Here is a 26530-nt window from a genome sequence, read left to right as displayed (position 1 = left end):
CCCTCAAATTAATTTGATGCTGATAGATAACTGCTCGGAGAGTGAAATGGGTCATGTGGCACCCACATTGTCAAATAGTTCCATCAGCTTGTGCCTAAATTTGTTAATCACAAAAGAGTCTTTTGCATCTTTAATTCCGCTGTTAAGGCATTTAGCAATGTTGTTGATGGTCGTATGTAACCTTGATATATGGAAATCTCATCTAACCTTTTCTTGGTGCCTATGATGTTAATGTGCTCTCCCTGCTGTCTACAGGATGAAGCTAGGGCTAGCTGCCAGCAGTGAAGCCGAATGAAAGCAAAGCAGAGTCGTCCATGAAAATGTTGCTGGAGAAGCAGGGTCATGGCAGTAAGGATCCACACCCAGGAAACAACAACGTCACCAGCAACAGTTTCTTTACTCGAGAAGAGGCTGGTGTTAAGCCAAAGATTGCGTAATTGAATCATTTCACAAGTTGTGCCGCTGGCCTGCTGTGCAAGAGCATGAGTGGCTGGGGGCAATCTCTTTTTGACTCGATGTTAGATTTCAGTTAGAGAGTTCCGTGAACTAATTACCTATGTATGCAGTGTTGCAGTATCCACCAGCTACATTATGGGTTATGTAGCAGCCTTGTGTAATATGGATGTGTCCTGCAGCTATATAACTTGGACTTATGCTGTAGCTATGGTAAATTGCGATATGTTATTATCTATTATGTTGTCGTGTGTGGGCGTGTGGCTCGATTTTCCTTTCCGAACGACTTTGTACAATGCCTGATGGATGGTTGTAAGTTGTAAGATGCTAGAGGATAACGGTTAAGGCCGACTTCTAGTTTTAAGCAAAGAAAAAATAAACTATCCTGATATTGTCGTCAAGTCCGGAAAACACCTTGAGCTAAAAAATCAGAAATCTTACACTCCCTACCTCTCAAATCCGGACACACTACCCCTTGACCATTTCAACCTATTTTTTGCAGCTGGTTTTGATGACATGACAATACGGACCCACATGTCAGAATCACGTATGGATCAACTCTTTCTCTCCTCTCTACTGCCCAAGCCTCTTCCGGAGCCCTTCACCTCTGCCATGGCCGGAGCGAGGCCTAGTAGACGTTCAAGCGCGCGAGCTCCGTCGGGTCAGGCAGGCGGAGGCCGGACCGCAGCGAGCTTAGCCACGGATTTAACGGCGGGGCGCGCCAGTGGGTTCTGCCCATCAGCGCCCCGGATGTGCATCCCACGCCACCGCAGCTAGATGTGAACCTGCTGACTTTGCCACACAACATCAATTGAGGTCACCTTCAACCTTGCTCCTGTGGTTGCCTGCTCCTCTAAGCACCGTTGCTCTGCACCTCCCAACACGTAGCTCGATTTTTTTGTCAATAGCAAGCAAAAGGACAAACCAAAGAAGAAATTACAGTCCAATTAAACATTGGATCCAAGCGAGCTCTATCACAAAGGAAACAAGAAAGCAGCCTCAATCCATCCTTGTGAATCTCGATTTTGTAGGTAGTGGCACTGATTTGTGCTCGCAAAAAAGCTCAAGTGTAGTTCGCCTACCATCGAGCCATCCCGTGCTCCCCTCTCCTCCGCTCTCTCTCATCTGCATGATTAGGTTCCGCCCCAAACATTGCCACTACCCGCTATTGAACGAGCGTCACTGCTTTTGAACTGGTAAAGCTCGTGAGTGGTGGCCATGGAGTCCTTGTTGCACATGGGGGAGGGAGAGGGAGAGGGAGAGGGAGAGAGAGAGAGGGGTAGGGGAGGGGGAGGAAGGACGTGGCGTTGGGAGAGAGGTGGGGGAGGAGTGAGGGGCAATGGCACAGCGTTAGAGGGGAGATGGAGGTGGCCGCCGTTGGGGGAAGAGAGTGGGAGGTAGCGGTGTTGTGAGGACTGGGGAGAGCGAGGGGAAGGGTGACATGCAGGATCCTGCTATGCATATGCCATATCGGTGAAACTGCCTTAAAATGGTCAAGGGGGTATTTTGTCTGGTTTGAAGAGTTTGAGAGTGTAAAACTTCTGGTTTTTGAGTTTGGGATATTTTCCGAGCTTGGTGATAATAGGAGGGGTAAAATGGACTTATCTCTAAACTAATTTGCCTTCATAAAAGGCATGCCGGATGCAGCCACTCATTTGCCTTCATAAAGGACATGTAGGCTTCGTGGCACAAAACCAAACTGCCTGAAAACTTTAGTTTCCAATAAAATTTATTAAATCCTTTAGTTACAGTTTTTAGGGAAATTTCATTTGTTTTTCTTGGCAATGGAGTTTTAAGTCCGGCTATGTTGTCTAAATGTTTTTGTTAGAATTTATGAAATACATTTGAACTAGAAGGAACCCGTCTATTTTTTAGCGAAATACTTATACTCGTTAAAATTAGTCAACTTTATATATACTATGAACCGAAAAAGTCAAAACGGAGAAATTTTTTTATTTTTTTATTTTTTATTTTAGCATTTTGTAAAAATATATAGTTGGATGAAAAAATTGCAAAACTAGGCTATTATCACTGGCTGGGCCGGCGGAAGGGCCATACCGCCGGCCCAGCTGGCGAAAGGGGTACACTCCTCCGCACCACACTTTCAAAAAATCATAACTAATTCATATTAACTTGGATGGAGATAAACTTTATATGAAACTTGTAGATCTCGACGAGATCTACAACTTTGTAGTTTAAATTATTTTCATTTGATGTTATATTGGTGCTCAAATAATCAACACAAGTTACTAATTGAATTTTAGATCTGAAACTTATGTCGATTATTTGAGCACCAATGTGACATCAAATGAAAAAAAGTTTTAACTACAAAATTGTAGATCTCGTCGAGATCTACAAGTTTTATATAAAGTTTATTTCCATCCAAGTTGATGAATTAGTTATGATTTTTTCAAAGTGTAGTGCGGAGGGGTGTACCCCTCTCGTCGCCTGGGCCGGCAACAATAACCTAATTTTGCAATTGTTTTATCTGACTATATATTTTTGCAAAATGTTAAAATAATAAAAATAAAAAAATTCCAAAAACGGAATTCTTTCTCGGCCCAAGCCGGCCTATCAAACGGCCCAGGTTCCCCCACCGCCTGCATCACACACACTAACCAAAAGCTCCCAAACAAAGCCCGATCCTTCTCAGGCTCACTCGTCTCCCTCAGATCTAGGCCACCACCCCTCTCCCCCAGCTCCGGCGATCGCCGGAGCCCCTCCACCTCGGGGGCGCGATGGACCTCCTCATCGCGCAGATCACCACCGACCTCCGCTCCTCGGACGCGCTCCGGCAGTCCTCCGCGCTGCTGCAGGCCCTGCAGCAGTGCGCCGCGGGGCGGGACGTCTCCGCGCTCGCCCGCACCGCCGCCACCGAGATCCTGTCGGCGCCCTCCTCCGCCGTCTGCAAGCGCCTCGCGCTCGATCTCCTCCGGGCGCTCCCGCTGCCGCCCGACCTCCTCGACCCGCTCCTCCTCGCCTCCCTCAGCTCCGACCTCTCCTTCCCAGACCCCGACGTCGCCGCCTCCTCCATCGCCTCGTTCCCATCCCTCCCCTCCCACCTGCTCCCTTCGCTCCTCTCCTCCGCCCACGCCGACATCGCTGCTGCTCTCTCCTCGCCCGCTGAGTCGCTGCGCCTCGCTGCCGTCACATCTCTGTCCTCCCTCCTCCCGCGGGATGACCTCGCGCTCATGTGCTCCACGAACCCCTCCCTCATGGCGCACGCCACCACGTGGTGGGGCCGCCTGGCCGAGCTTGCGCTGGACTCCGCAGACGCGGTTTCCGCCAGCGCGTTTGAGGCCCTTGCACGGCTGTTTCAGGAGCTTGAGGGGCGTCGCATGAGCCGGCTTGCTGGTGACAAGCTTGTTGATGGAGAGGGTGCGCTCGCAGTGCGCGCCCAGTGGGCGGCTGATGCCATCGACTTCATTTGGTCCAGGCGCAACATGCTGATTGCTCGCACCATGGTGATGCCTGTGGAGAGCTTCCGGGTCACTGTGTACCCTCTGGTGCATGCGGCGAAAATGGTTGCTTCTGGTGTTGTAAACACGTTGCGACGGATTGCCAAGCCAGGGGACACTTCAATTGCTGATAGCGTGGAGTCGAGTGCAGAGAAATTGGTGGGGGTGTCAGACATTGTCTCGCACTTGTTGCCGTTCCTTAGCTCACTCGATCCACCACTGGTGTTTGAGGTGGGGATCAATATGCTGGCGCTCGCAGATGTGCCTGGAGGCAAGCCAGAGTGGGCTTCAGCTGCTATTATTGCAATCCTGACACTATGGGACCGTCAAGAGTTCTCGTCAATGAGGGAGACGATTGTCAGGGCTGTTGTGACCAATCTCCATTTGCTGGATCTTGGAATGCAGGTGCTGAATCAATCGCTTTAACATATCATTTTAGCATATCCCTTTTGATTATTGCCTTAGCAATGTCTCCATGGTAAATTTAGTTATCGCATTTTTAGCGCCGTTTCAACTGTCAACTGTAACATAAAGGATCCTGTAAGTGTGTGTTTAAGTTCATGCTGTTACTTGCTGATAGTAGTAGCTTCTTTGTATAAAGTAATCTAGGAGGCAGTTACATTTGGCGAATACAGCATTTTACTGTCATCACTTGTAGCTGATCTATTAAATCATAGCCTGCCCTTGGATGGCAATAAAGTCTTATTTGTTAGGGTTTGCAAACTTGTTCTAATAGCATGTAGTCTGACAATTTAGCGTTTGTTTTGAGTGTGCCAGAGCAAAAATACATGAGCTTGAACTGAATTTGATTTGTAATCTGAATTCTCAATATCGCCAGGGTTCAGTGCTTTGTAGTTATAGTTCTAATATGTACTGCTTAAAGCAACCAAATATATGTAATCATGCTATAAGATACAATCTCCCCTGTTTGCAAATGTCGTTTAGGACACTGACATGTTCTCCAGGATTGTAACTAGTTCTTTCTCTGAAATTATGTTAATTCAAATAAAGTGAATACATTGAAAAGTTTTTTAACAATGAATTTTTTATGATATTATATGTTCTTAATCTACATAGTTAGAAAAAATTTGGCTAACACAACCGAAGGGCAGTACCATCTCAATCTTATTTGAACGTTTAAAAAGCCCATTTCCTTATTTTCCGCAACAGGCCAGCAGTGTATAAAATTGACAAATGACAAATAATTCGTTTTGGGCCTCCATGCACTTATTGGTGTCCATCTACTTTAACTAAACTTGATTTCCTGAGATGTTGTTAAATGATACGTCTTTTCTATTTAACCCATTCAAATATGCATCATCCAATGATCATCTTTCATACTTAAATATGGAGAGTAGAAAATAGGCCTAGTTCTTGCCTGGGTTTCCAAATTCTAACTGTACAATCAAATACAGTATTTTCCACACAAATTAATTATTTATGTAGTTGTATGCTTATCATAGATTAGAGTTTATTGTGTTTATTTCTAATATTTCATTGTAGTTGTAGTATAAGCAACCATAGCTGGATACAGTTCCTTTGCACTTATATATCTTATAGTCTGTGCATTATCTGTAATTAGGTTATTTGGTGATAGGCCAGTCCTGCAACTTGATCCCATTAATGTTATAATGCTGTGCCCTTGCTATCAAATTAAATTTAAGTGTTTGATACTTATGCCCTGTGCATTCATAATTTGGATTATTCCCTCAGTGATATCCATAATTATGCTTGAATTGGACTATGCAAAAGCTAAAGCCACTGATGATTCAATCAGTTACCTCTCTGCATTACTGCTGGATAACTTTTGGATACATTGCTGTGTTAGAGGAATAATTTTTATTTTAGTGTAGAATTTTTTGAATTTATGTTCAAAATGGATTTATGGGAGCATGTGCTATGACACAGGTCTCTCTGTTCAAAAGGTTGCTTCAGATGGTGAGAAACTTGAGAGCAGAATCAGATCGTATGCATGCATTGGCATGTATATGTCGGACTGCTCTTTGTGTTGATCTGTTTGCAAAGGAAAGTGTTCGAAGAGGTCAGAAGCCTGTTCCAGGAACAGATGTGATATCGCTTTTTGAGGATGTGAGGGTGAAGGAAGATCTAAATAGCGTAACAAGCAAAAACTTGTTCAGAGAAGAGCTGGTGGCCTCCCTGGTTGAAAGCTGTTTCCAGCTATCTCTTCCACTACCTGAGTTTAAGAATTCTGGGACAGAGAGCAGAGTTATAGGAGCATTAGCCTATGGAACTGGTTATGGTGCACTGAATTGGACGGAACCTGCTTTGGATGTGGTGGAAGTTTGCAGACCATGTGTTCTTTGGGACTGCGATGGCCGTACATATGCAATTGACTGCTACCTAAAGTTGCTTGTAAGGCTTTGTCATATATATGATACTAGAGGTGGTGTGAAGACAATTAAAGCTGGTGCATCTCAAGATCAGATTCTGAATGAGACACGACTTAGAAATTTGCAGCTACAGCTTATCAGGGATCTTCGTGAGGTTATGATCCTTTTTGCTTTTCTTGAATGTCAACATTTAACTGTACCTCCATATGTTTTTAAATACCAGTTAAAATCTAAGTGTGTTTATTCAGTGCTGGGTCACAACTCAATGGCATGGCTGTGTTTTATCATGCACATGCTGTTGATTTATCAACCTATCAACCAAATAAAATAATTTCAGGTTTACCCAATGAGAACATTCAATATTGTTTCTCTTGTGAATGAAAATTTTTGAATTGCTTCTAGTGTTTTTTCACTTAACATATATGATATAGCTTTTTCACTAGTATATACTGTTTTACTTGTTGCATATATCTGATTCGTGTAAAACTTGAACCCCCAGACATCTTTTTTGTAAACAAGATATATATCTTATTTAGTATAGAAATAGAGAAATGCTTCTGCTTCGCCAAAGCTTTACCTTCGTTTAGATCTGATTATGCATGTTTTTGCTATGTTTTCCTTTCAAGATCTATTCATCGATCCTCTCTTAAAGAAGCTTTCCTACATTGGTATATGCAGCCAATTTTTTTAAACTGTGAATAAAAGACCAATAGCAACATAATTCATGATCTTTGTTTTCTTTTCCAGAATGGCCTATAAGATTATTAAATTTGATTAACTGTATCTTCCAGGTTCATACTCCACGAATATCTTCACGCTTGATATGGGCAATTTCTGAACATTTTGATCTTGAAGGTCTGGACCCCCTTTTAGCTGATGACCCAGAGGATCCATTGAATATTATCATATCTAACATGCATAAGATATTATTCAACACCGATTCATCTGCTACTACGTCAAATAGGATACAAGATGTGCAGGCTGTCCTAATATGTGCTCAACGTTTGGGAGCAAGAAATGCAAGAGCAGGCCAACTTATCAGTAAAGAACTGGAAGAATTTAGGGCAAGTACTTCAGCTGATTCTGTCACCAAGCATCAGTCACGTTATGTCTTGCAAGTAATAAAATATGTAACAAACCATCCAGATAACAGGTGAGTGCATTTTGGAACTCAACTAATTGTGTCACTTGTGTCCATAGCATTTGCATAAATATGTAAAAATACTGTACGTGAATATAAGTTCTACTGTTACATGTATTTGGACTGATTATGAATCATGCCCTACGTTCCAATGTTTCAGGTGGGTTGGTGTAGGTGATGCTACAGGGGATTATCCGTTTAGCCACCACAAACTTACTGTTCAATTTTCAGAGGCATCTGCTGCCCAAGATAGGAAATTGGAGGGATTAGTTCATAAGGCCATTCGGGAGTTGTGGAGGCCGAATCCTAGTCAATTAACTCTCCTGCAAACAAAGGGAATTGGTGCCTTGCATAAAGAGCTTCCAAAAGCCTGTACTTTGACTGGCAGCAGTGATCCATGCTACATTGAAGCATACCATTTAGCAGATCCAAATGATGGCAGAATCACCCTACATCTAAAGGTATGGCCTGATCGATGCATCTTTTCTCTGTTTGATTAAGAATATCTATATTGAAATGTACTTTTCAGTCATGTTTACTGCTAATGCTGCTTTGGGATCTCACATTCTGATTCTGAATTTAATTATACTAATGTTTGATTATAGCATCAAGGAATTTTCTTAAATAAAGTTATTTAGTGTTTTCTTCTAGCATTTACTTGCTACTTCATTAGCTGTGCTAGGAACGAAGATTCTTATATAAATAGACAAACTACTGAAAATAGTGGCCACACTTGATGTTCATATACAAGTATGCAAACTTCAAAATATAGTGGCCTTGATGTTTCCATTTGTAAGACACATTAGTCTTAAGTTTTAGCATTCACTTATTGCATTAGCCTTCACTCCGATGAGACTTCATTTTTGGCTGCAGCATTTAGTGCAAGGGGTTAAGGGCACTTGCCATCTGGTAGATTAGTTAAAAAAAACTAGGAAAAAATGTACTTTTCATCCCTCAAGTATTGCAAAAGTGTGACATTTTCCTTCATGTTTCATTTGGTGCAACTCAACCCCTTAACTAACTAAACTGGTGCATTTATCATCCCCACCTTAGTTCAGCAATGATTTAGTGTTATAGAACATCGGTTTAGGCCATGTAATCATCTTGCTAGTCACTGCTTAGCAATGTCTAATGTTGAGTCAATTGCTATAATAGTTCGGTGCGAATCGATTCCGTTAATTTTTCCGATAAATTTTTTATTGGATAAGCAATTTCGAGGGTTATTGATTTTTTTTGGGCTTTATATCTTCAACTCAGCATATGACATGCTAAGCATGGATTAATCAGATGATTACGCAGCATAAACCGCCATTAGATGGCACTAAACTACTGTTAAACTAAGGTGGGGATGATAAATGCATCGGTTTAGTTAGTTAAGGGATTGATTTGCACCAAATGAAACATGAGGGGTTAATGTCACACTATTGCAATACTTGAGGGATGAAAAATATACTTTTTCCAAAAAAACTATGCGTGACTTTTTCGCATGTTGAAGTTGTTTGATTTTGAATTTATCATCATGTCTTTTGACTAATGTGTGCTGTTGCAGATTTTAAATTTGACCGAGCTGGAACTCAACCGAGTGGACATCCGTGTTGGCCTCTCTGGAGCGCTTTACTATATGGATGGCTTCTCTCGCACAGTTCGGCACCTTCGGAATCTTGTTTCCCAGGTGCTTTTTTAAATGTGTCCATACTGTAGACTGCAGTTTCCTTATGAAAAAATGATCTGAAAGTGCTAGTAAACTTTACCACCTCTTCTCTGCCTTGTACACTGAGACAACCCATTTGCATCTGACCATCAAGTTTCTAGCTCAATATTTTATAATGTGCTAGAAAAATGTGTCAGTTGAGAAGGCTTACATTGCTTTCTCTATTATTTGTTTCTCATTCTTCTATTTACAACCAGTGTCTGAAACAACCAGTAAACACGCAGTGGGTTTCATATCTTGTATCCAGACAGATTGTGTCCAACAAGAAATAAATATGGTCTATCAACAAATTTTAAAAAATACCATAATATTGTATGCTTGGATAAGCACTGGCATCATGATCAACTTATGCATTTTCAATTCTGCAGGATCCGGTGCAAAGTAGTGTGACTGTAGGAGTTTCACATTTTGAGAGATGCTCACTCTGGGTTCAAGTCTTGTATTACCCATTCTATGGAAGTGGGGGATCTGCGGACTATGAAGGAGATTATGCAGAAGAGGATTCGCAGATGATGAGGCAGAAGCGCTCACTTCGGCCAGAGCTTGGGGAGCCAATTGTCTTGCGGTGCCAACCCTACAAATTTCCTCTTGCTGAGCTTCTACTACCATTAGAATGCTCTCCAGTTGAGTATTTCCGGCTGTGGCCTAGCCTGCCAGCCATGGTGGAGTGCACTGGCACATACACATATGAAGGCAGTGGTTTCAAGGCCACTGCTGCTCAGCAGTACGATAGCTCTCCTTTCCTCAGCGGATTGAAGTCAATTTCCTCCAAGCCTTTCCATCAAGTCTGTTCACATTTCATTCGAACAGTGGCTGGATTTCAGGTAAGCGTTAATATGCTGTATCACTTAAGCATACTTAGATGCTGTAATGCCAGTGTCTAGTTCCTTTCCTGTATGTAATTAGCAAACATTTTGTTTGATAACTTATCACTTGAATATCCTACAGTTGTGTTATGCTGCAAAGACTTGGTTTGGTGGGTTCGTGGGCATGATGATCTTTGGCGCAAGTGAAGTCAGCCGGAACGTTGACCTGGGTGATGAGACCACCACAATGATCTGCAAATTCGTCATGCGTGCATCTGATGAATCAATCACTAGAGAGATCGAAGCTGACCTCCAGGGATGGTTGGATGATATCACCGATGGTGCTGTGGAATACATGCCCGAGGATGAGGTGAAGAGTGCTGCCGCCGAGCGGCTGAAGATCTCTATGGAGAGGCTCGCCATTCTCAAGGCGGCCAAGCCAAAGGTCCCGCCCGCCAAGACCGAGCAAGAGGAGGAAGAGGAGCGAAAGCAGAGTGAGGAACTGGATGGATTCGGGAATCCCAAGGGCCCCTCGACACTCTCCAAGCTCACCGCGGAGGAAGCCGAGCACCGTGCCCTCCAGGCCGCCGTGCTGCAGGAGTGGCACCAGCTGTGCAAGGAGAAAGCCATGAAAGCGCAGTGAAATCGATTTGGATTGTGTGTATTTTGCTCGCCTGTATAATTTTTGTATTGTTTTCCATTTTTTTGCGTATGTACCCTGCTGACTTCGCTCACTGGTGTACTGCCGCGGTCGCTGATTTGTTCATTGTATTCGCAGATATTGTTGCATTACGAACAGACTATTTTGTAACATAGCATTTTAAGCTTTGGTGTGAAGATCAATTGTACAAGAGAGTAGGGATATCATTGTTGACTTGCCATTATTTTATATGAAAGAAGTGTCTTGTAATTGAAAGATTTTTTTTTCTCTCGGAGATACTATCGTGAAAGAAAATTAAACTTGTTAATAATACAGTAATCCGTCCTTCTCACTGACGAATTTTTTGAAAAATCCTCCCCACTGTCTAGCGGGGACAAAGTAATTGTGAAGTTCAATGACATGTGGGGCCCGCTAGCAGCCCTCCTCTCTCTTGCGCGGTCTGCGCATCCCCCTGTTTCCCACCTCCCTTCTCCCCAGACCCGGCGGCGGCGGCGGCGCCGCCACTGAACCACCGACCTCCCGCCGACGCCTGCAGCCGAGCTGCCTCTCCATGACAAGGCGTCCGCCTTGCTCGTAGCGAGCCGTCAGACAGCGAGGGAGCTGTATGGGAGTCGAGGGAGCAAGCGGAGCGCTGCCGAGCCCGGAAGAGAGTATCTCATCGGCGGGGAGGAGGAGGAAGCGGAACCATGGCCCGGTCCCGGGCGCTGCTGCACCTCTCCACGCGGCTGATGAACGTCACCCTCGCCGCGCTCTGCCGCGGGGGCTGCCTCGACCGCGCGGAGTCCGTCCTCGTCGACGCCATCCGCCTCGGCCTGCCCCCCGACGTCGTCACCTACAACACCCTCCTCGCCGCGTACTGCCGGGCCGCGGGGCTCGACGCGGCGCTCGCTGTCGTGCACCGGATGCGGGAGGCCGGGGTGAGCCCCGACGCCGTCACCTACAACTCCCTCATCTCGGGCGCGGCGCGGCGCGGGCTCACGATGCGCGCCCTCGACCTGTTCGACGAAATGATCCGCTCGGGCGTCGCCCCCGACTCGTGGAGCTACAACGCGCTCATGCACTGCCTGTTCCGGTCCGGCCACCCGGAGGACGCCTACCGGGTGTTCGCCGATATGGCGGAGAAGGGCGTCACGCCGAGTGCCACGACTTACAACACGATGCTCGACGGGCTGTTCAGGACCGGCCACGCGACGAACGCGTACAGGATGTTCAGGTACCTGCAGAGGGTGGGTCTCCCCATTGGCATTGTCACTTACAACACAATGATCAACGGGCTGTGCAAGTCAGGCAAGGTGGGCTATGCCCGCATGGTCCTTAAGGAGCTGGGGAGTACCGAGCATGCTCCGAATGCTGTCACATACACGACGGTTATGAAGTGCTGCTTTAGGTACGGCAGGTTTGATCAGGGTTTGGAGACCTTTTTGTCCCTGCTTGAAGGAGGGTACATTTCAGATGCCTTCCCGTACACGACGGTGATCAGTGCGCTTGTCAAGAAGGGCCGGATGCAGGAAGCCAATACCTATTGTGAGCTCATGATACAAAGCGGTTCCACTATTGACAATGTGTGCTACAACACCCTGATCCACCTGCGATGCCAGGAAGGGAAGCTGGACGATGCGTTTGAGCTGTTGAACATGATGGAAGAAGGTGGTCTGGAGAGTGATGAGTACACATTCTCAATTTTGGTTAATGGTCTGTGCAAGATGGGGCAAATCGGGGAAGCAGAGAAGCAGATATGGTCCATGGAGATGATGGGCATGCAATCAAATGTTGTGGCATACAATTGCTTGATTGACGCACTATGCAAATCTCATGAGGTGGATGCAGCCATCAAAGTACTGCACAGCATGAAGCTAAAGGATGATTTTACTTACACTTCACTAGTCCATGGTCTATGTAAGGTGGGTAGGTACCATATGGCATCCAAATTTTTGCGGATCTGCTTGCATGAAGGGAATAATGTTCTAGCGTCTGCAAAGCGTGCTGTCATTTCCGGGCTTCGTAGTGCAGGGTTTAAAAATGATTTGAGGAAAGTCCGATCAGCATTATATATGTCTAGGCTGCTGCGGTCTTAGTCCAAGAAAAAAGATCCGCAACCTGACTGGATGCTCCCGTGAAATGGACAATTCAGTGAAGACTGAATAGATGATCCTTTACGGAGATGAATGATGAAGCACCTAACCAGTCGATCAGTGCATCATGCCCCACATCAAGGAAACCAGAACTGTGTTATCTCTATAAAGGTGCTACTCCTGTAAATCGGTTATTGGAGGCTCCATAGGCTGGGGATGTTAAAGTGCGCAGCAAGCCATGCCACCCTCAAACCCAAATGTTTATTGAAAATCAATGAACAAGGGCTGATGCACATGATTACTGCTTGGCGTAGGCTGATGCACTCATGACCTCTAGTTGCCAGATGGTAACAGCTCTGTATATGTGCAGGAAGCGATCCCTCCATGGTTTAAAACTTCACCTTTCATCATATTGGTTTTAGGTGAAAAGAGTTTGAGGTGTTGGAATCAACTCTTGGTGACTACATGTATTCCAAATTTCCAACAGAAGGTAATTATAGTTTTTATAATTTCAAGTAAATTGCCTCTGTTTGCTATATTTCATAGCTTATTGTCCTGCACTTTTGGTACAGTTAAATCCCATGGAGCGAAATACTAATGATGCCCTCTTTTGGATGGTTGTTGGTCATTGATTCAGAACAGAGTTGCCCCCGGTTGGATGGACGCACAGTATGCAGTCATGAAATGAAGATGTTGCAGCATAGTACAAAGCAATATGTTGTTATCCTTTTTATTTGGTTCATTAATTCTTTTGGAGTGGGTGAAGAAAGAATCTTATTCTCTTTGGGTGATACTTATCTCACAATTTATCTGTCTGAAGCGAATTCTATACCAATGGAATACTACACAACACTTAATCACATAACTATGTCGATGGACAGGAATGATGCTGCAAACAAATTTTGATATTTTGGTCTAAAACTCTGGCAGTCAGCCGATGATGTGCAATTTAGTAAAATAATAGATATCATCACAATTGAGTTAATGCAAACATTAATCTTTTGTCTTTCCATTTATTTCATATGAACAATCTACTGTTCTTCTCAAGAGAGCAGGAATTTATGCTGTGCCATAAGGCGAACCTTCATTTTTCTGTTCTCCTTCAAATGTTTGCATCAATAGTGTGTGTTTATTTGTTTTACACCCCTCTGGCTGGATTAGTTTCAGCCGTAGTGTGCGGTCGGGTCGTGTGTTTTTTTTTTCTAGTGGCGCGTGTGTAGTCCTGTTGTTTTTGGTGGGTATGATTATGAGTTGAGTTCATCCCTTTAAGGGGAGGCTTGTACTTGGACTGATAAGCTCTCTTGCATGTCCGAGGAAAAAATTAAGTGTGTATTTGTGGAAGTGTAAACTAATTTTACATAGCATTTAGTTTGTCGATTCTGGTATATTTGCATGAATATGACTGTTTGGCATACATGAAATCAGTGAATGTGTTTAGTGTTTGCTGCTGCCCTCTATGATTGATGATGCATGTGGGATTTGCTTCTCAGCGTTTTTCTAAGATTGCAGTTGCTGCTGTCTCTGGTGCATTCTTCCCCAGTTTGTTTGAGGAACTGCAGTTGTTGGGCCTGCCATCCGTGGGCTTGCCTCAGGTGTCTTCACTGTGCTTCCTGCTGATCAAGGTATTGCTTTCGTCACTTTACCTTGTACATGTGTGGTTTTGGATTGATTGGTTTCTGCTTTTATGCATGATGTGCAGTGTGCAATTAGTTTATTCAGTTTGAAGCATGGATTAAAAAATGCAAGTATAATAAACACCTGACATAGGCCGGCATAAAAAACCGTAGGGTTGCTGGTGGGTGCCTTTTCTTTTCCCCCTTTTGTTTGAATTCTGGATGGGTAACTGGCCAAAACTTACGGGTTACCAGCAGGTTACCCCTCAACAGGGGAAGCAAGTTAATTACCTGTTTGATAGAATATTCCATATCCTTGGATGTTAGTTCATCTATTGGTCAAAAACGTATCAAATGTTCAATACAACACGTTATCATGCTATCATGCAGATGCAGGATCTTAGCACCATATATAAATCCCGGTCGTACTGTAATATGACTTGCTGTTTGTAATTTGGTCCTGGTAATCTTGTCTTCTATGTGGATGTAGCAGCCTTGGGATGACACCAGTATCCTGCTGCGACGTCGGCATACAATTGCATTATCTTTGACCTGCTGCAGGTTTACATGCACTTGCTGCCCACTGCTACTACTCTTGATCCCGGCACCTTTTCTACTTCAATCAACATCGGCATCGGGACGAGTAAGGGATGCCGTTGTGGAAATCTCTACGAACGCATTGTTGGGACCAAAATAATCTTTGATGGGCTCAAGCGATCCAAGGAGCCTAGCTTGCATCTCTTACACAAATATGCCAATCAAATTCAGCAGGTGATCTGCTTCCTGAATCAGCTGCAGCCGTGACCTCCTTTTGGGTGGTGTCAATTCGCAGCTTACTCAAGTATCTTTTCCTCCTGCCTTCACTTCGTGGTTGCCATAGGATTGCACAAAGCTTCTCACAGTCAAGTAGAAAGAGTTCGTCAAGATTCGGGGCAGTCATTGCACTGAAATCTAGTGTTTTCACTGCTGTACCACTGAGGTCTAGGCTGTATAGCTGCAGGAACAACCCGCTCAACTGTAGACTCTTCAGTTTAGCACAACCTTTCAAGGAAATCCCTTTTAACGCATCAGATCCGTCAATGATGACAGTCTCAAGGCTGCTGCAGTTGCTTTCCACAGACAAACTCTCAATGTTGCCATCATATCCTGAAAAGTCAAGAAGCTCCATCTTGTCGTTCCTTGAGAACATGACTCTCCTATCTCTGTAGTCTATCGCACTGGACTTGATTACTCGGAGCTTGCGAATGTTGTGTAGCCCCTCCTGCAACATGCCCATTTCAAACTCTTGTCCCATCACATATCACTACTAGAAAACTGAGTATTGGTCTTAGCCTTTAGTACCGATTGGTTTTTGACCTGGTACTAATGTGAGCATTAGTCTAACGACTAGTTTTGGTCTAACGGCTAGTTCCCCAGGAGTTCCCCATGACTCCCTTACCGGTACTAAAGGTCATCACCTCCACCTGGTATTAATGTGCCTGAGGGTCTTTAGTACCTGAGAGCCTTTAGTACCGGGTGGAGGCTCCACTCCACCCATTAGTATCGGTTGGAGCTCCCAATCTAAAGGAGGTCACCCATCCCTATCTCCTCTGCCTGGACTCATCTTATCTTATCTTCCCGACCCATCTTATCTTCCCGGACTCACCCTCTCCCTCCACCTGGACTCCGCCCTCTCCCCCTCCTCTCCGGCCTTTAGGCAGCGGTGGGACCAAGGGTGGTAGGGGGAGGGCGGCAGCGGGAGGGCTCGGGCTCGGGCTCGGGCCGGCGGGGCTCGGGCTCAGGTGGGGTGATTTCGTATTTTTTTTATTTTTTAATACTCCTTTAGTACCGGTTATTTGACCCGGTACTAAAGGATACCGAAGTAGAAATACCGGTTGCACAACCAATACTAAAAGGGTTAGGAACCGGTATTGAAGGCACTTTTCCAGTAGTGTATAGTTTCCTAAGTTGAGTCATGAAATCCATCATCTTTGCAGACAAGAACTTAGAGCTTGAATGGCGCACGTCCAACACCCATAGCCTTTTGAAGCACCGATGAATATCCTCATCCTTCGCTTCTCCATCCTCTGTTCTCCACTCTTGGTCATAGCAGTGGTCCAGCCAAAGAAACCTAAGGCTGTGGCAGCAGAGGAACGGTGGCGATGTGAAGCTGAACCAGCAAGCTGATAGCTTGAGCACACGAAGCTTGTCGAACTGTTGGAACATGCCTTTAGGAACGACACCATGCTGATGGGGGATTATCATGGACCCATAGGTCGGTGAAGTCCAGTATGGTGTCCCAGGCAAACCCCGTACCACTGGATCCAGATATGGCAAGTATGGATTTTGGCAGTAGTCCACATCCAGTTGCATCTCGCAATGCAGAGCATCACAATATAGTCATAATCTATCATCATCATCATCATCATCATCAGTGCCAACATCTTCCTGTTGTAGCCGCATGATGCCATCACATCTCCAGTAGTTGCAGCCATGGGTGGTCAACTCATAATCGACCAACTGACTACCCATGTGGCAAAGCTTCATCATGTACTCGAAGCAATATCGGGCTTGCCGGTGATGAGAAGCATCCGCCCACCAGTCACAGAAGCTGTCAGTAGCATTCCTCCCGTGTGCAACTTCTTCAGCCTCGGAGGACAAAAGGCCAGACAGGCAGTGAGGATCCTGTGTGTTTGCCGAGATAACGACATCCGTCGTCGTCCTCGTGCTCTTCAAGGCCCTATCGACCTTCTTCCTAGGGTAGAGCCGGAACCTCCCTTGGAATGACCATAGGACCTTGTTCCTTGAGTATCCGGACAGAGGGAAGCCGAAGCTGTCAAGATGGATCTCCTCGCTGCTCCCGTTGTGGAAAATCACTAAGAACCTGCTGTTCATAATCAGCTTCTGTATGTGTTGATATATCGCCTCGGCGACCTGCACGGGAGCCCGTCCACGCCATGGTAATCATCCTCCTCATCTTGTGCGTCCAGCATGTCCATCACCGGAGCGGGAAGCTCAAGCTTCTCTGCGATTGTCCTTTGCATCGCTCTCCTGCTCTCCCACTTGGAGCAGTCTATGTGAAAGACATGCGAGAACTCCGGACCAGCAGCGGCAGGGGCTCTCCTGCTTCCAGGCGGTGCCGGGTCTTCCTCTGCTGCAGCTGCCCCCAGGCCATCCCACGCGTCGAAGTAGATGGCATTATTGGGCCTGCTGCTGCTTGTAGCAATACCAGCAGCTTCCTCCTTCAGTTCTCTGAGAATACGTTTGGCAGCTTCGAAGATGCTGTCCGTGTTGATAACCTGCGTGCAATGCGCGCATGCGTCAGTCCTGTGTGACCAAGGAGATGCATGCATGATCGTTTGCGTATCTTTTATGCAAAGGCAGATTGAGATCAACAAGGGAAATTATTTTAAAAAAAAGGGAGCGCCCACAATCTTACCTTAATACTATTTACTAATTGGAAGCTATTTTTAGGGCCTCCATGTTATTTCCTATGAAACGCGCTAGAAAATAGATAAATCTTAAAAACATAAACATCATACCATCAACTTGGTAGATTGTAATTATAATAATTTATTAGTATACATTAGATCTAGTTGCTTCTAATTAACCACCTCTTCCATTATTAAAAAATAACTTAAAATAACCCTAAATTTGCATCTAAATTACCAACATCTGTCATTATGAAAAGAACTTAAAATAATCCTGGAATCTATATCTAAATCACCCGCCTCTATCTTTATTAAAGATAACTTTAAAAAATCCTTAAATATACATCTAAATTACACACATATTTCATTATGGCAAAAAATCAATTCAAAGTTCTTGCTACATATACTTCTAAACTAGAAAGTTTCACCTCTCATTATAAAAAAACTCAATATTAAAAACTCCAAATATCCCCTTAAACTATATCTAAATTACTCACATGTGCCACTATAAGAAAATAACCTAATGTGCGATGTATATACACTTCTAGCAGGTTCGATCATTACTAATACTAGTAAAAATGCGTGCGGCACACACGTGCAATATGTTGATATGATAATAATAAAAATTTTAATATAATGGAACAATCTTTTTTGTACCCTTGAAAAATACAAAAATCAATAATCTTAGATTCAAAGAAATAGCCGACATGCATGTATTCAATCTTATCTTTTAGCTATGTTAGCCCGATAAATTCAACCAGCAAAATCTGATAGTGTGCATGCATGGAGTAGTGTGCATATTGATTTTCATGGTTTAGCAATATAATAAATTAATACAGTTATATATGCATTGATATTCAATTATAACACTAAACTACAATTGATACTCCTATGCTCATAGCTTTCGATATAATTTCCTAGAGGAAATTTGACTCTCGTGTTGCATATGCCATTCTAATTGTAATAGGAGCATGAGTTAATGCACTACTATTTTCAGCTATGTAATTAAGATGCAACTATTCAGAGCTTGACGCTAGCTGATCGATTTACCTCAGTACGCATGATGGATGAGATTGACCGGCTGGTCAGCTCGGCTCGAGCAATCTGCGGTGTATGCAGCTAGTAGATCTTGAGAAATAACACTGCAACCTCCATTTTTCAACTACAGGAACGGATCCATTTCTATTCAGGATCTGACCCATCGCTTGATTTTGGTCTCCGCTCTGATCTGGCCAACACACAAAGCATTATGTCCTTTTCTTTTTGCATGCTACTACACATTACAAATGGACTTATATGTGCAATGAAATAAGTTGCATACCTCAACTCTGTTGATTAGATCGAACCAGTAGTCCAATAACCGACTCATGAACAGGACGACAGACCGAGAGACTGATGGCTCAGAGAGAATGGTAACAACTAACAAGAAGCTCGAAGCAAGGGGGCTGGTGGCTCAGATAAACTTTGGTTTTGGGCAAGTAAGCATCCAGGTCTAGGTACTTCTCTTTTGCGTCCATTTGTGGTCATCATCATCAGAATGGTTCTTTGCTTGCAGCTGGCTAGCCACTGCAGGATTTTTAAATGTAAAGATTAAATATTTAAGTGGCAAAGCACAGGGCTATCAGCTCTTTATCGTCTGACCTTTTTGATTATCCTGCAGGTTTCAATCGAGCAACTTTTATGCCCTGTAAGAGGTTGTCGTCCGACATCTTCAGCCAGACTTTCTCCCTTGCACCTCAGCCGCCATCCTCATGGCTGTGGACGGATGATGTGCCCAGCGCAACTGAATCGCTAGGGCCACACCGTGACAGAAATCCATATCCAGGTCTAAGAGCGATAAAGAGAGAAGGAAGTGAAACGGGGAACCATGGAGCTCACCATATGCTCGCCGCACTCATACAACCAGTGCCGATTTTTTATGTGAACCAACTAAAATATGAACCAACCGTGGATGCCCCTGTCTGTCCCAGCCATCAAAGTATATTTGTTGTTGCTCCTGGTGCTTCTAGCTAGCAGTACTCGCTTCCTCCTTCAGTTCTTTGAGAATTCATTCGACTGAAGCTTAGGAAATATGAACAGAGATAAGTTTGAAACGCCTCAGTTGAGTTTAATTGGCATTAACAATAGTCTAACATATAGAGAGAGATGGCTCATACCGATTATACTTATAAATGCAAGATAAACCAACAAGGATTGATGAACGCAGACCGTGAGAGAGATAGAGAGAGGCGGCTACCTAATTAAAAAATACAACATCATATCGAATCAAAACTTTGGTTTTGGACGAATGTGCATCTAGTACACTAATACGTTTCTTTTGTGTCTGTGGTGATCAGAATGGTTCTTTGTTTGCAGGCAAGCTCGATCTTCACCGCAGGACTTTGTAAAGGTAAAGGTTAAAGATATTTAGTAGTATCCTCGCAAAAAAAAGAAAGATATTTAGTAGTATAAAGCATATGGCTCCGGTGTCTTTAATTTATCATCTGCCCTATCGATTCAATTCTTCTGCCAGCCTAATTAGACAGGTTTTATGGCTTTGAGCGAGTCCAGCTGATCCTAGGATCCGAGGTTCAGCTGAAGCATGTGTTCATTTCCTTATTACAACCCTTCAGTTTGTCATTTTCATCCTAACTTTCATACCCTGTTTTGTAAAGCCCCTATAGCTATTAAAACCATAGCAAGTGACAGTGGCTTGTGATTATTTTGGTTAATTACCTACTATAATGGTGGGTGACTAGTTCATTTGTTGCAATTTGATAAAACCATTGGGAAAGACACAAATTATAGTAGAAAAGTGGCTGGACACTCAAAATTACTGTCAGAAACATTGTATAAGTTAACGGGTTTAGTTTAGGGTACATATAATTTTGGTGATTAGTGTCCACAAAGTCAATGGGATCAACAGCATTTGGTGGTATAAGTAGAAAGCAGTAAAATGAATTAATAGCCTATACGAAGACTAACATATTTGCGGTCTACCATTCACCAGATAAGCGAAACCCATAGGACAGCGAATGAAGGAGCTAGCAGGCTTAAGATGGCGATGCAGTATCAGCTCATGTAGAGTCGCACATAGTAGCTAGTGCTCATTTGGTTGCTTAGAGATTAGTGAGGTACATAGTATGATAATTACATTACATGTGCTAATTGAGTGTACCTAGATGCATGCAAGCTCTAGGAGTAAATCAGCAAATGTCTCATAATCACTCGTACAAAAACTAGCAGTAGTTCTGGTTGGGAAATCTCATATATCTCGGTTTTTCCAACCGGAACTAACATTCACAATTAAAGGTTCCTTTCTTTAATCCCGAGTTAAAAAAAAATTTACGTTAAAAAAATATTAGAAATTTCCGTGCAGACAAGGACAGGAGAGATGATATCGGTCAGTGGACATCACCGTACGAGCTGAGAATTAATGGAAGGGCTAATTAAAAAATCCAACAGGATGACATATCACGCACACCATTCCAGCCTGTCCCACCATTCCTTCTCGCAGTCGCACTCCACCGGCTTGTTGGCCTCAACCTTTGGCAGACGCATGAGGCTGCAGCAGCACCTGATCTTGACAGTCTCGAGCTTGGGTGTTGTCATCCGCCAGTATCAGCTTGATTAAAAGCTACTGGACCTTTGCTCTTCTCCCGGCACTCCACGGGAAAAATGGGACGCGTGTCGTGCAGCCGCGTCTTTGGCTATTTTTCAAAAAAGCCCTTAGCAGCACGAGATCCGCCCTGCTGGGACGGATTTGTTTCGGGCGTGTGCGTTTGCGATGGCGCCGGCAAGTTTGTTATGACGGCTGATAGAAAAAGGAAGGGAAGAAACCCACGATACAGATCGAGTACAATTCTTTTTCCAATTTCCTCCCCAAGCCTTGCGAATGGAGCGACTGCGCACGGCCGCCCCAAAGTTAGGACCCAATCTGGCGCATGCATGCAACCTTTCTTTTAACATGCCCACAAAATCTCGCGCATGCACGCAAGGAGTTGATTTTTTAATCTTTCCTTTCTTTTAACATGCCCACAGAATCGCAGATCCACGTGATGCTTTGCAACCTTGTTGTTGTACCTTATCATCCCTTTAGCCTCTCGGTATGCAAGAAATCGGACACATAAGTTGAAAAATGGTTCAGGCATAGGCGAACCTCGTTTCAACAACACCTTGAGATCACCGAGTTTAGATCACCGAGTTTATACACACTCTTATAGGGCAAATCACTTCTTACCCAAACCATACTGCAAATCAATATATAAGGACAATGCATAAGAAATCATAATAAATTGCAGTACTATTAGTAGTAAACGAAAGTGATGAAGTACTGAGCTTACTCCAATTCTGCAGGATCCTTGATTGTCAAAATATAATCACAAAAAATCTCAGCTAACTCATCTCTCTTCAAGGGTCAGTCCTTGTAGTATAGAAGAACATCTTGCTTATCTGAGTCTATCTCTGTATCGATTTTCTTTGGTTTAAGTGCATTTTCATGGTTGTTTGTGGATTTCCTCTTTTGTTTGATTTGCTGAAACTCTTTAGGTTCTATTATTTCTGCAAAGTCACTCAGGCTTCCGATATTTTCATCCTCGTTACGTAGTAATGGTTTACCTAACCGTTCATTAAATATAGTTGATAGTAATGTAGCTGCCATTTTAGTCCTAAATTTTACCATACTCTCCTGTACATTAGTAGTAACACAGTTAATTCAGAAAATATGCTAGTAAAAAATATTCACTAATTACTTGTGTTAAAGTTATACATAAAGTACCTGATCCACGATAGCGCACAGATGGTCCCCAGTCCAATACTTTATAAAGACAACCATGAATAACCCACATGAGACATACATAATCATTATTATATAGAAAAAAAGTAAGATATATACATATGAGATTGTAGAATTAGTATTTTGAATCAGTGTGCAATATCGTACATACCCATCAAACTATATTCTGTCAACCATGACCTCCACAACATCCCAGGTGTCAACATTGACGTCCGGCCAAGCGTGATCTTTAAGGCCAGTGCATTGCAATGTGTATTGCATCTGCATCCGCAATCCCTTCAACTGTTTGTACATGTACTGGTTAGTTAGTATGTGCAGTTTGCAAAAAAAAAATAGAAATATCTGAGATAGCAAAAACTCACAGTATTTTTGAGGTCTCTGCACCAAACAATGTTCCATAAGAATCTAACACATGTATCTTACGCCTTCGCGCATTCACTACAGCAAGATACCAATGTGTATCTTTTATATTTATTGGTAAGAACAACTACCAAGTATTAAAAACGTAATGTCAGTCAAGGAACGTATATTGGATAATTGAAGTATATATCGTAATGTTGAAAATAGTAGTTACCATATCGTGGAACCTATGAATGCTCATGGGAGGGATAGTGATCCGTCATGTCCTCCATGTTCCGTTTTTCTTCACCATCCCCCTTCATTAACATGGTCATACTTGTATTTTCTAGGTAGCACGTACCACCTGGCCTATTTATCATATTATCTTAAGTCTGCAATAGGTGGATATACGCATTTATGACCTGCAAAAATCAACCAGGAATAATTTCTCAATATAAAAAAAGATTTTTGTTCCCATAAATTTGTACTCAGGGTTATTAGCTCATATGCGTTTCAACAAAATAAGCACTCCATGTGATTCCTATTCACAAGGACATCATTGATGAGCACAAGCTCTTCCCTACCTGATTCAACTGATATCTTTTTAGCAGCTGATCATGATAGTACATTCGTAACCTAAAATAATCATAAAATTTGAGGATAAAGATCATTGCACCTGATAAATGTTGTGGAAATATATCAAATGAGCAACCTGATATATGAATGAAACATAAACTACCTTCCGGAATCTTGAAAGCATCTTCTGACTCATTGGTTTCGTTAGTGATCAACACCTGTTGTGACATATCAACATCTTTGAGTTTGTTAGGTGTCAAACCCTCTTGGTATTTATTGGCATCCAAGTAATCCGTCTTGGGAGTAGTTTCCTCTAGTTCCAGCAATATATCCATACTATAGCCACCCTCGTCACCAGTGGGCGTCAGCTCCATGGATGGCTGCTCCAAGGATGACTATTGATGGAAAAAGGAGATAACATATAAACTCATTAACTTAGTACCGGTTCTGCAATATGATTCAGTGAGCGTTAAGCTTGTGGGTAGCTTACCTTGGAACCGTCTGACATGGATGGACGCTGAGATTTAGGATGCTGAATGTAGTGGTTTAAAGTTCACTAGGATCGTACAATGACTTGCGCTTGTTGACTGCTAATACTGATTGACAATGCAAAAAGGAGTTTGCTAAAAAAAAAGGAGTTATAACCAAAGCAACAGTTTCAAGGAGACAATTCCCCACAATAAATTATTTTTTTGAAAGAAACACGAAACACGATTACAGTAAGTTCTAATTATATTAGAACTACATCTGCCTTTCTCTTCACATTTTACAAGAAGATTATTTCAAAAAACAAAATTCCCCACTACATCATGGCCTGCTAAGTCAAGTTACTGTTCAATCTAAATTCCCCACTACATCATATCTGATTAGGCCCTAATCATAACGAACATGATTAACAGGTTAATTAACATAACACATGCCATATCGGAGAACCTTTTGGGTATAATCATGTCTAATTAGGACTAATCATGATCTAATCTACATGAACATGTTTAACAGAGGGTAACCAGAACTCACACTTGAGCTGCAACGCCGCCGCTCGCACAGCACCCTCCAACCTTCCGGTGCAGTTCGCGACCGAGCGTTCAGCTTCACAACAGATCGGCGTTGGTTTAGTAGCGAGGTCAAGGAGTAGGCGACATGTAGGAGGAACCCATAGCTGGATAACTGCAAGTTGAACATTTGTACTGCAGTGAGTCTTATTCGTTAGGAGAGATGAAGGAATAATGATATAGGAGCTTATTACTTCGGTGTACTGTTCCATAGTTACAATAAAAAATATTTATCATTATGTACCCTTGTTATATGTATATCATTTATGTATATGTTTTATGACTATATACTTCCAATCTGACTTACATTACAATACGACTGAATCTAATGCTCCTCCAATTAAAAATATGCTAGCTGCTACTGCCTACTCCTAGACACTCCTCTCTCTTACTCTTATCCCATCGAAGCATAGGTGCTAATTGCAAGGAATTGGTACTAACAATGACTAATTATGGAACTAACAATGGATAATTTTCGTTGCCTAAAAAACAATGGGTAATTTCAACCTAATTAGGATAGGGTGATTAACCCGAAGCTATTAGGGCCTAACCTAGACTATTCTTGATTAATTAACATAACATATGCCATATCCGAGAATCTTCTTGGGTATAATCATGTCTGATTAGGCCTAATTATGATCTAATCATAACGAACATGATTAACAGATTAATTAACATAACACATGCCATATCCGACAACCTCTTGGTATAATCATGTCTAATTAGGCCTAATCATGATCTAATCTACGTGAACATGATTAACAGGGGTAATGAGAACTCACACTTGAGCTGCAACGCCGTCGCTCGCACAACACCCTCCAACCTTCCGGTGCAGTTCGCGACCGAGCGTTCAGCTTCACAACAGATCGGCGTCGGTCTAGTAACGAGATCAGGAGTAGGCGATGAGAAAGCTTCAGGAGAAGGATACAATGGATTGCGTGCGTCCTTACTGATGGTCAACAATTATCCAGCGAGGAGGTCAGCGAAGGCGCAGGGCGAGCAACGGCAGCGCGGGGCAAGCGACGGGTTTGTTTCGGGCGTGTGCATGTGCGATGGCGGTGGCGAGTTTGTTATGGCGGCTGATAGAAAAAGGAAGGGAAGGAACCCACGATACAGACCGAGTACAATTCTTTTTCCAATTTCCTCCCCAGGCCTTGCAAATGGAGCGACTGCGCACGGCCGCTCCAAAGTTAGGGCCCAATCTGGCGCATGCATGCAACCTTTCTTTTAACATGCCCATAAAATCTCGCGCATGCATGCAAGGAGTTGATTTTTTAATCTTTCCTTTCTTTTAACATGCCACAAAATCTCAAGGTATTGCTTGCTTGCTTCTCTCTTGCTCTTCTTTTTCTTCACGCATAAACTCCAACCGCTATCTCTTTCCTTCTCAAGGTATTTCCTGCCGACTTTTCTCTTTCCTTCGTCAGGTTCTCCGACGGTCGCCGCTTCATCTTCTCAAAACAGTCTTGTTTTATTCCCTCAAGTAATCCTCCTTCCAATTATGATGCAACTTATCAAATTTTCTCCCTGCACTTTCTTATATTACTGTTCCGTTGATCAGGATAGCAAGCACCCAATCATGGTGCGTTCTATAATCAAATCAAAATACATTTCCATTACCTATATTTTCTAAATATGGAGCCTCATTTTATATTCAAGTGACACTGAGCAGCGAGAAGCAAAGATAATTATTACAATTATCTTCATATTAATTTTTTTTACATTGAGGTTTTCCCTAAGCCTGCTATTGAGATTTATTTTACGCGGGAGTCCAAAGTGTTTGATCAGTAGATGAGCACTTTGTTCTCCTACTTGTGCTACGACTATGATGCATTTCTTTGTAGCAAATGAAACACCGCAGCATCCTTGTGCGTCGGAACCTGCATACCATTTGATGTTTACATATTAATACCGATTCACACGAACGCTCCACTTAACGGTCTGAGTATCTATGCATAGTTGCATGTGTTTTCACAGAGAATTGAACTTGGGGCTTTTATATATGTATAAAACAAACAAACTTGACAAACGGTTCCCGTTTGTTATTCAGTCGAGCTTCCTAACAGAGTTCTTTATGGATTCCATTCCTTGTTTGTAATTGAGGTAACGATCA

The 26530-nt window shown here is 43.2% G+C and overlaps 2 protein-coding genes across 4 annotated transcripts; both read left to right on the top strand.

Moving 5' to 3' along the window:
* The first annotated feature begins 3093 nt into the window (after window positions 1–3093).
* On the top strand, window positions 3094–10840 carry LOC101776989 (protein TPLATE). Its single transcript, XM_004978780.3, has 7 exons — window positions 3094–4316; window positions 5820–6416; window positions 7054–7415; window positions 7564–7864; window positions 8953–9075; window positions 9483–9938; window positions 10063–10840. Exons 1-7 carry the CDS (start codon window positions 3192–3194, stop codon window positions 10561–10563), a joined length of 3465 nt encoding a protein of 1154 aa, XP_004978837.1. The 5' UTR covers window positions 3094–3191; the 3' UTR covers window positions 10564–10840.
* Window positions 10841–11000: 160 nt separating this feature from the next.
* On the top strand, window positions 11001–13665 carry LOC101776030 (putative pentatricopeptide repeat-containing protein At4g17915). 3 transcript variants are annotated; one of them, XM_004978779.3, is made up of 2 exons: window positions 11001–13143; window positions 13296–13665. In XM_004978779.3, exon 1 carries the CDS (start codon window positions 11268–11270, stop codon window positions 12654–12656), a length of 1389 nt encoding a protein of 462 aa, XP_004978836.1. In that variant the 5' UTR covers window positions 11001–11267; the 3' UTR covers window positions 12657–13143; window positions 13296–13665. The 3 variants fall into 3 exon arrangements, with proteins under 3 accessions (XP_004978836.1, XP_004978834.1, XP_004978835.1); XM_004978777.3 differs by having other exon boundaries at window positions 13291–13665; XM_004978778.3 differs by having other exon boundaries at window positions 13226–13665.
* The last annotated feature ends 12865 nt before the right edge of the window (window positions 13666–26530 follow it).

Source organism: Setaria italica, chromosome VIII, assembly GCF_000263155.2.
Source record: "Setaria italica strain Yugu1 chromosome VIII, Setaria_italica_v2.0, whole genome shotgun sequence".
In the NCBI taxonomy this organism is placed as follows: Eukaryota; Viridiplantae; Streptophyta; class Magnoliopsida; order Poales; family Poaceae; genus Setaria; species Setaria italica.
This window is presented reverse-complemented; position numbering and strand designations above follow the sequence as displayed.

Excerpts from the sequence above, each read along its gene's own strand:
- LOC101776030 (XM_004978779.3), top strand. The coding sequence starts at position 11,268 with ATGGCCCGGTCCCGGGCGCTGCTGCACCTCTCCACGCGGCTGATGAAC.
- LOC101776989 (XM_004978780.3), top strand. The coding sequence starts at position 3,192 with ATGGACCTCCTCATCGCGCAGATCACCACCGACCTCCGCTCCTCGGAC. Across the intron at positions 6,417-7,053 it reads TTATCAGGGATCTTCGTGAG|GTTCATACTCCACGAATATC; the intron begins GTTATGATCCTT and ends TGTATCTTCCAG. Across the intron at positions 9,939-10,062 it reads GAACAGTGGCTGGATTTCAG|TTGTGTTATGCTGCAAAGAC; the intron begins GTAAGCGTTAAT and ends AATATCCTACAG.